Raw genomic sequence first — 10580 nt, 5'->3', positions numbered from 1 at the left:
TTGCTTCTTTCTTGTTATTGTTGCTGATTTTTTGTTTTCTTTGCTTGGTGTAACCTCATTGATTATTCGTTTCTCCATCTTCCTAGCGGAGCGAAGAACTGTGTCGTAAGGACTCTAACGGGGACGGTCGCACTAACGGGCAGGAGCTCGGTGACCCCAAGCGTGAGTGCCAGTTGCGCTACCGGACACCCAGGTGAGGGGGAGGGGAGAGAGACGCCCTCTTCCTAGCTGGTGGTGCTTGTAGGGTACTTGTAGACAGGCAGACAGACATAGATAGATAGATAGATAGATAGATAGATAGATAGATAGATAGATAGATAGATAGCGATAGATAAATAGATAGGGATGGATGGATAGATGTAGGTTATTTTTTCATAATAAATATGTTGATAAGACGACAAACATGCGTTTAATGAAATGTTTTGTTTACCACAACAATAACCGTAATGTTTTTCATTTTCCCCACAGGGTTTGATGACAATAACCTGCAGTGTTAGGCGTTAAGGGAGATGACCTTGGCCTTCCAAGAGGGCGTGGCTTACGTGTACCTTCTTCGGAATTGGCGACCGTCTTCTCGCTTTTCAACCTTTGTTTATATGTAGTTATATCGTTATGGAAAACCTTCTACTGTGTTCAGTTTTTTTCCGAATCGTTCAAAAATAAAGACTACGAAATCTTGCATTTGACATTTTTCATGCATTATATTTCATTCTTACTGAATGTTTGTTAAAAGTATTTGTGTGTACTGTTTTGTCGAGTGTCACTTCTGAAGAAGATAAAATAAATAAAAGCATTGAGGCAGCAACGATAAGGTTTTCTAGAGGTTACACAGGGCTAGTTTGACCGATACAAACAAAATAAAAGCATTCCTTTTAAATGTATGTATATAAGCCCCCATCGACACAATTTAGACAATCTAGGAGGCGGGCTTCAACTCTGCCTAACAGAGCCAAACTAGCTTAAAAGGGGGGGGGGGATGTCCCAGAGGAAAGAAAAAAAGCATTCTGAAAGAATTAAGAAGAGCAAGAAATCTCACGTAATCAATAAATGGAAGAAACAAGATGCGTGCGGCAAGCGCTTCGAAACAGGACACTGACTTCATTAAGACATTCTTGCAAGGGAAGAGTGCAGAAAACATAAGGCGTCAGAAACTTTATCCTCACTTTTAATTATACTCATACGTCCTGGTCAATTTAAATAAGGCCTGACACTGTCTGCCAGCTTACAGCCTCTCATCTTTTCCTCAAACATGCTGTTGAATCGTTCGTTTTGGTCCACGGTAAAGTACCTCTTCCACCCACCGATCTCTCCCTTCACAAGGAAAGCCTCTCCCTCCTTTAACAAAGATTTGACCTGGTTTTCATGCTTTTCTCGCATTCCTTCCGCCATGGCCCGGAAGTTAGTGCGTTGCGCGATGTCTTCAGCCTTGGCCTCGGGTTGACCCAGGAAGTGGCATAGCTGCTTAATGACGTCAACTGCGTTTTCTTTCATCTTCTCGTACTGCAGCACAAAACAACGACAGTCTGGATTATCCTGGAGATACTGTTCTGCTGCGAGCACATGATCGAACCAGGTACCCCACGGGTGCTCGCCTGTTAACTGAAAATCAAATAACACAAACCGTTTAAAAGAAAAAAAGTTTAAACTAAAGTTTAACCTATCTTGCGTTCCTGCAACTCAACATCCATAGCGCCTCGTTCGGCACAAACGTTGCTTCTATTTACGAGAGAAACATGTGCTCCACCAGAACTGACAAGTTTGGGATACTTTTTATCGACCTTTCGCGAGAAAACGGCCAAATGAATGACTATCTAGATGGTGTCTCGTGTGACAGGTGACATGATAGTTTCCTTTCAAAAGAAGATTTTTGAGCATACGCACTGATATTTTTCTTGCATGAGACTATTGTTTGTCTATATAGTCAACTAACAAAAGCCAAGTTGACTGAAAACGTGACAACTTTATTGGGTTTGGGTGTGCGTGTTCGAGGTCATCAGTCACATGAAACACCGAATAGATTTTGTCAATATTGCTATCTGTTCATATTTTTTCCATTCATATTTGATCAGGTATGTACAAGCGTAGGCAAAGGAGCAGTTTGCCCATTCCAATCCCACAGCATAACAAACTTCATGATTCCATCTCCGAAAGGACTAAGCCAAACGGGAGATTCGTACAAAGTGCCTTTCCCTAGGACACAACGTCGGACCAAGCTGAGGCTTGAACCCCCGAACCTGCAATCTCACGATTACGAGTTCGGTAGCCTAACCACTAGGCTACCGACGTCACGAAAGGGAAAGAAAAGACCTAAGATCTACTTTTCAAAATAAACGCTGAAGACTTTAAAAAACAATTGTCAGGGCTCTAAAGAAAAGAAGGTCAAGCAACTTTGAAAACGAAGGTCCAGCTACTATTCAAGATATGACCCTGAATATTTTCACCACACGCTTTAAACTCCTTCAAGTCGTTTCGGTAAAGGTTCCTTCTTGGAATAGGCTGAAATCAACTTTAGCGCCATGACTACCCCTATGTTGGCCCAACAGACAGTGGAGACATAGGGCGTACCTCGTAAGTCGAATAAGTTCCAATTGAAGATCTCAACAAGACCTTAACTGTCGTTTCTAATGTTGATGGACAAAGAGGTCCACTTTCAAAACGGCAGATTTATTGTCTTTTATCATGTCATATAGCATTTAAAACACGCTGTCCTTACGTATATAATAAAAATATAATCAATTTATAGTTGTGAAAGTTCTTCTTTATGTGGTTGAACTGGTTTTTCTTGTTACTGAGAAATATTATTTATTGTGTGAATTGCTCAGTTGTCATGTGATTGACGTAAAGCGCTCAGAGCAGATACTCGTATGAGATAGAGTACTGTAAAACTATTGTTATTATATGTGTCACGACGCGGTGGAATCAGACGCTCGTCAATTTTTGGACAGGTAGAGTTATTGGCATCATTTTTAAAGCTTGTTCATTTGCCTTCCTTTAGTGAAAACAACATCCATCTATGTCGAAAAGAAGTCGAAATATTTACGATTGAGAGAATAAGTCAGAAGAGAATAAAAGTCAGGGTCGCCAGGTTTCAGGGGTAAACTTAACGAGAAAATGGCCGCCAAAGTTTGGTGACTTCTATAGCCTGAGACTCCATGGAAACTGAACATTAAAATTTTTTGTTCCTTTAATATACGTTTTTTTCAGTAAAATTCACATGGTATTATGTTTCTAAACGTACGTAAAAGTTGTTGAGACAAAAAACAAAAATTCCATAAAAATTGCCAAACAGGAAGAAAAAAGCCGTTTTCTTTGATTTCATTATTTTGACGAGCGCCTGATTTCACCACGATGCCTCACATATTATCTTACCTGCAGTTCATAAAACTCCTCCCATGTTCCGCGAAATCCGTTCTCAGGCAGTTTGGCAGCATAGGACAAACGGTACCAGGAGACAAGGACGTCCTTGGGGTTTCTCAAGATGTATACAACCTTGACCTTCTTCTCCACCGTCTTCTTGGGCAGGCGAGACATCCTCGTGTGGAGAGCGAGTATTCTCGGTGAGGGGAAGCTGCTCAACTTCTCCGTGATGGTGTCCCCAATACATTCCATGACTCGCCTATAGTAGTAATCTTTGGCGAAATCTGTGCTCTGTTGTTGGATCATGGTAAGCACCTCGAATGTCCAGTGGTTGCCAGACCTGGATACAATCAATAATAATAATAATAATAATAATAATAATAATAATAATAATAATAACAACAACAACAACAATAATACTAATAATAATAATAATAATAATAATAATAATAATAACAACAACAACAACAATAATAATACTAATAATAATAATAATAATAATAATAATAATAATAATAATAATAAAATAGTAATAATAATAATAATAATAATAATAATAATAATAATAATAATAATAATAATAGTACATATCCACGTCTTACAGCATGCCCTATGCTCTTTACAAGTATGACCGTCCCACCAGACCCTAAAACACTCAGCAAAATTCTCGGCTCTCGGAAACCGTACAGCGCAAGTTGGCGATTGCACGCGCTCAAACACTAACAACCTGACAAAATCTTTCGTTGTATATAGCTGGGTACCCATTCCAATCTGAATGAATTAGGGAAATTTGTTTAAAGTGTCTTTTCCAAGGACACAACTTCAGGCCCTTGAAGGGATTTGAACCCACAACCTTACGGTTGCGAGTATAGGGTCTGACATAATCACAATGACAGCTAAGATAACACATTTTCTAATGTGCTCCTGATGCAGAAAACCAAATTTGAAACTCCGCAGTTTTCCCCTGTCAAGCTTGTTTTGTTCGCCGTGCTTTTAGAATATTATTTTCTTTCTCCCAAAGAGTAAGATCGCGTGTCCACCAAACCAGAAATGGTCACATGGTCGTTCTTTTCCCATTAATACAATTGTGGTTTGCTTGCAGACTGCTAATTTTAAAGCGCTTATGACGAATTTGATGTTACATATTTCATCCGAACGTTAATTTTTTAAATTATTGTTTTTAGCTTTTGCAGGAATTATTTCTAACAAGTCACCAAACTGCCCAGCATTAGTCGGGAAGAGCTATATCATTTTTGGTGGACACAAACAAAGGGAATTTTGGCGGATGACAAAGTTAAAAACATGTGCTTTATACCAACTACCGATTTACCGAAAGACAGACGACTAACGGTCGGTCAGTTTCTGGTTTGGTGGACTCCCGGCCTTAGGTTGATAAGAAAGATCATGAAGGGAAAAAAGGCGCGTCACGTTTGTGTGTGTGTGTGTATATATATATATATATGGCCTGGTCCACAGCTCGCGAACGAAAGGAATGCAGCTCAGGCAGTGTTTTGCCTATATTATTGTCCATGGTTCGCAAGGAGCAAGGGAATGATATATATATATATATATATATATATATACCTTGGAAAACCAACTGTGATGACGTCATCGTCTCTGAGTTCCGCATTGTCGATGTCTTCAAACATCCGACTGAAATCTCGGACACATTGGTAGCTGAAGTAAGGAATACCATCAAACACCTCGAAGCTCAACGGTGCCAGTTTTTCTCGCGCTTTCTCTAGAACAGGAACATTTGACCAAGGGGTATCCTTGTTTCTCGTGTTCTCGAAATTTCCATTTTCTGAAAAAAAGCTCACAATTTATTAATTTGGTAGAGCCTACCACTTTATAATAGTTCAGTTCCACATTCTTTATGATCAATCATAAGATCAACTAAGCTAAGATAAGATAAGATAAGATAAGATAAGATAAGATAAGATAAGATAAGATAAGATAAGATAAGATAAGATAAGATAAGATAAGATAAGAATATGTAAGATAAGATAAGGTAAGGTAAGATAAGATAAGATGCAATGCAATGCGATACGATACGATACGATAAGATAATTCCTTATCGTCCCAGAGGGAAATTTTTATTGGCTTTACAGGACCGTAAAAACCGTAAAAACACAATGTGTAGGTATACTTATGAATTTAAATTATATATTATTCTAATTAAAATTCAATATGAAAAGGAAAGTAAAAACGACAATAATGTACAAATGCTTTCAAGTGCATCATTCGACCATATGAAAGAATATATCACAAGACCTTTAGAGTTATACAGATGCATGTAATAATGTTTATTTTGACACTAGCTTTATACTTGATTGTAAAAAAAACAACAAAAAACTTCTTTAGTTATAGTATCTTTCTTTCTTTGTTCTAAGTATCATTGATATATCGTTGATACGTATCTGCCGCTGCGTGATCTTAAAATTAATTGCGTGGAAAGGGGTAGCCTCATCTTGGCCCCACTACAGCCTGGGGTGAGTCTGTAATATTATTCTTTTAGACAAAATAATCTATAAGGCAAGGTTTAAAGATGAAACACCAAAACATATTATTATGGACTAGTCATATCGGGAAAAGCGATAGGGTTTTTTCGTTTTTTTGTTTTTGCAAGTGTCGTAAAAGAATGCATTTAATTTACGAAGTGACTATTTCTCCGAACGTTCGGAGAAATAGTGCCGATCTTTATTTCTCCGAACGGTATCCGGCTTCTGGTCTCGTGATTTTTTGCCTTTTTATTGCGAGAGTTCGGCGCCAACTTTCATTCTGCCTCTGGTCTGGGAAGGAACACCGCATGGCAAGCCCGCCTACAGACAACCTTCAGTAACACTCACCAAACACCCACCATCATCATGCACATGTACACACACTAACTAAACATGACCAGTGGGCAACTTTTGAACGTGTGACAAGCTGAGCTGTGGATGGAGAGACAGTGTGAGTGAAAGAGCGGGTGAAAGGAAGAATGTGCGAGTGTATCCACAGGCGACAGAAACTACAAGACGATGACACCGACCCGCCTGGCCTGGTCCACAGCTCGCGAACGAAAGGAATGCAGCCCAGGCAGTGTTTTGCCTATATTATTGTCCATGGTTCGCAGGGAGCAAGGGAAGGAGTGAGATTTTCTTTGTGTGTGCCTGAAGGGAGGGGATGGGGTATGAAAGTCATGTGGACAGGGATTAGCCGCGGGAGAGAACATGGGAATTGAATGAATGAGTGAAACTGAAAGAGACGAACGACTCATGAGCCCTGGAGTGAATGGATCCTGTGTTTTATATTTTTGTATACTTTGAACTGTTACTGAATAAAGGCTGAAATAAAGCCCGAAAAACAAACAAACACACACACACACACACACACACACACACACACACATATACTCCTCACTCTCCACTTACTACCACACACAGACACACTCACACACGCACATACATACACACACACACACACACACACACACGAGCAAATTTTTGGGTCTATATCTATTTAAGTTTTCAAGAGCTAGTCTAGAGATTTTTAGATGAGTGTAAAAACGTGAAAAAGAAAGGTTTTTAAAACAGAAAGAAATCAAAATTAGAACAGCCCAAAAACAACAACAAACATTAACAAATAAGGGCGCGTGTCCACCTGTCCGAAGAAGATTGGCTGTTTTAACCCTAAATGTGGGTAATTTTTTTTTAAAGTACAGGATATTACATGTAAATTATGGAATCACACACATTAAGGGGCTTGCCAGTGTCAGTACATTGGTCGCAGCAGTGACAAACGCAGATGCCAGTTCTATGTGTCTTTATCAATAACCCTCCGTAAATCTTAATTTAGATGTCTAGATGTAGACAGCACACTAGTGAACACAACACATTACGTTTAAGAGCAGCACCCTTCATAGGCAACACATCATATCTGTAGCGAAAAATGTTTGGAATTGTAGCATTTCTTTTTATATAAATATTTACTGCGGACATTTTTTGGACCGCTAGAACCATATTGTACACGAACAATCTTTGGTAGGCCTAAATTATAATTATAGATCTATATAATATCCGAAATTTGCGGGAAAGGATGAGATTTCAGAGTGTTCGGAGAAATAGTGCCCAGCTTTATTTTCCCGAACGTTCGGAGAAATAGTGCCTAGCTTTATTTTCCCGAACGTTCGGAGAAATAGTGCCCAGCTTTATTTTCCCGAACGTTCGGAGAAATAGTGCCGGCCTTTAATTTATTGGTAAGCATAGGCTACGTACACAAATAATAATAATAACAATAACAATAATTTAAAAAATAATGATAAGAATGATAATAATAATAATAATAATAATAATAATAATAATAATAATAATAATAATAATAATAATAACGACGACGACGACGATGATGATAATATAATGATAATAATAATAACAAATTGTGCTTGACGAAAACGGACTTCAGTAGTTCAAATCACTCGTCTAAATGCCCAATTTCGTGCAAATGAATTGTCAAGAAGCTGTGGAAAACCTTTACGAAAAGAGAAAAAAAGAAAAAAAAATCAGATCAGAACAATAACAACCCTATCACACGACCATATACTACTTTTTAACCTTTTTGCAAATCTGAACGTGTGCAGTCTCTTACCTTGTATTTCTGCCATGCCTTACACTTCAATATAATATGTGCACAGTTTGTATACTTTTGCGATGTACGCCTGTTTCAGTTTGTGACACACTAAAGAACTAGGAGATAGTCTGATGCTTCGGACCGTCTTGTCTTGGAATGATGTGCTTCGCTCGTCATTCTGTATTTTAACATAATCTAGTAATTATGTAAATGGAATCTCTCTCTCTCTCTCTCTCTCTCTCTCTCTCTCTCTCTCTCTCTCTCTCTCTCTCTCTCTCCGCCCTCTCTCTCTCTCTCTCTCTCTCTCTCTCTCTCTCTCTCTCTCTCTCTCTCTCTCTCTCTCTCTCTCTCTGTATTTATGTGTGTGAAATGAAAATCATAACTGCAATTATTGCTTGTATGGAGCTAAAACGATTCGTCACACTAGGCATGTAGTCGAAAAGTGGCACTACCAAACTGCGGTATTAGTATTAGGCATGTTCTTTAAAATTTATGCTCTGGCATTTTCATTCACTCTGAGAACGGTACAAACCGAACGTTCGGAACAAAATTGGAGTAGTAGGTCAAATGCATGAAGTCAATCGTGACATGGGTGTGGAAGTGTAAGTAGAGGTAGAAGTAAAAACGAAGGTGGGGGGGGGGGGGGGGGGGGGTGAAAAAGGGGAAGGGTGGCTTGAAAGTACACTGTAAAGCAGCCACTCATCGTGACAGACAGAATACGGCCACGAACATGTTCATGCATTCGGTGCAAAGAACATTTTGATGCTACGCCTACGCCATTATTCACATTCAGAGGTGGGATGACGTCAAGACTTGTAAGAAACGTGCGTCTTTCCTGCCATGAAAGACTTAAGCGTCTCTTCACGCGCTGTGTGCACGAGACCAATTTTAGTGGGTCAATTAACATAGCAAGTAGGTCGATTGGTTGCGCTTCTCTGCGTTGTTTCAATGGTAAATCACGTCTAGATATTCATGTCAAGCTTTCCACTACGATAAAGGTGTTTTGTCTGCAATATCTTTAACACTTTAAGTACACTATAATATATATTTGGGGCAGGTATCAACCGATGTACAGGCTTTGCAAATTCCTTTTTCCTGAGCGGGGTTGGGGGAGGGGGGTGAAGAAAGATGGTTTCAAGGTATGGAAGTCTAGAAACGTATCTTTGTTGAACTAGTTTGAAAATGGGAGTGGTTATTTTTAACCAATATGTTTTTGCCGTAGTAAGTACGTTTTCTTTTCCTTTTTTTCCTTCTATCTATGTGTCTCTTTCGTCTGGAGTAGCAGAGGTCGGCACAGTGAGCGTGGCTGAAATACTTAAGTTAGTGGCGGGGCGCCATTGGTGCATTTGGTGCATTTGGTGCAAGCGCTCCACCTAACCCTGGCCTTCATACCCCCTTTTTTCTAATTGTTCTAAACCAGTCGTGTTCTAGATCTACATTACTAGAGGTGTGCGAGTAACGAGTCCAGGCTCGAGTACTCGAGTAATACATGCGGCGAGTCCAGACTCGAGTCACAAGTAAATTACTCGAGTAAGGACTCGAGTAAGGACTCGAGTCCAGACTCGAGTCTGTAGGGGGAAAACAGAAAAAAGGAGAAAAATTTGGTTTTTTAAAAAGTTAAGAATTGATAAAAGAAAAATTCTGATAAGCAATTTTTTTAAACTGAAGGAAAAGGAACAAAAACCCCCAAAAATACCCCTTCCCCAAAGGAAAAAACCGAACCCCCCCCCGAAAAAAGCAAAAAGGAAACCACTGTTAGAAACCTACGATGACCAATCAAACTTCTTTCTTTTATGAAGTGCATTGTCTGAGGTTTGTGTACATTTTATTCTTACTGTTGTAACAAAGAATTATTTTAAAAAAATAAAAAATAAGATAAGATAAGATGAAGACTACCTCTATTCTAGCTTACTTGTTATACAGTTGTAAGCTTCTCACTCACCCGGGGTGAGAGAGCGAGCCTTTTGGCTATTCTCTTCATGTGTGCGTTTACCGTGATGTGATACCCAGTGTAAATCACAGAATTCTAGATCTACACTTTAAAAAAAATTGAATTCTGTCGTGTAAACAAACGTTCCAGTCCTCTTGTGTTAAAAACATGCAATTTTATCTTCGGGCATTGAAAGAGAGAGAGAGAGAGAGAGAGAGAGAGAGAGAGAGAGAGAGAGAGAGAGAGGAGTAGCCTAGATATAGCGAGAACTTCTGGGCAAAACAAAATGCCGATTAGGGTAGTTCGGCTCTATTCTAAAAGTGAAACAGCCGTAGCATCATTGTAGACCACCAAATTAGTTTTACTTTTGTGTTATAATATCATTTTTTTTTTAAAGGGGTTTGTCTATTTAATCATCCTCACCGTTAGGAAGTATTCAGAAATTAGGAACACCTGGTTTTGTTTCACAGCGGGTGAGAATAGCCAACACTGGCTAGTCTCACCCGGGGTGAGAGGTTGATCACATTTTTATTCTCACCTGGGGTGAGAATAGCCACTTCCTAAGATAAAATAAAATAAATACGGTATAAACAGCATATGTCTAGAATTGCCATAAGCCAACTCAAGCTCCCTCCTAGGAAGGCACTCTATTTTCTGTCCGATATTCAACAAAACTTTTTTTGAA

At 39.1% G+C, this 10580-nt stretch overlaps 2 protein-coding genes across 3 annotated transcripts in view; one reads left to right on the top strand and one right to left on the bottom strand.

Moving 5' to 3' along the window:
* The window catches only part of LOC101853247 (temptin-like), a 2174-nt gene extending 1488 nt beyond the window's left edge, over positions 1-686 (top strand). Inside the window, exons 2-3 of one of the 2 annotated variants that reach the window (XM_013085107.2) lie at positions 87-162; positions 469-686. In XM_013085107.2, coding sequence (XP_012940561.1) covers positions 87-162; positions 469-497 — 105 coding nt within the window. In that variant the 3' untranslated portion in view covers positions 498-686. Of the gene's footprint in view, positions 1-86; positions 194-468 lie in introns of both variants that reach the window. The other variant, XM_005102860.3, reaches the window with a different exon arrangement.
* A 381-nt stretch (positions 687-1067) lies between these two features.
* Positions 1068-8067, bottom strand: LOC101856036 (sulfotransferase 1A1-like). The gene is made up of 4 exons (XM_013085110.2): positions 7984-8067; positions 4942-5161; positions 3370-3697; positions 1068-1599 (listed from the first exon to the last, which is right to left on the bottom strand). The coding sequence occupies exons 1-4, from the start codon at positions 7997-7999 to the stop codon at positions 1189-1191; spliced, it is 975 nt and encodes a 324-aa protein (XP_012940564.1). The 5' UTR covers positions 8000-8067; the 3' UTR covers positions 1068-1188.
* Positions 8068-10580: the final 2513 nt, after the last annotated feature.

This window comes from Aplysia californica, unplaced genomic scaffold, assembly GCF_000002075.1.
Source record: "Aplysia californica isolate F4 #8 unplaced genomic scaffold, AplCal3.0 scaffold00345, whole genome shotgun sequence".
Taxonomy (NCBI): domain Eukaryota; kingdom Metazoa; phylum Mollusca; class Gastropoda; order Aplysiida; family Aplysiidae; genus Aplysia; species Aplysia californica.
This window is presented reverse-complemented; position numbering and strand designations above follow the sequence as displayed.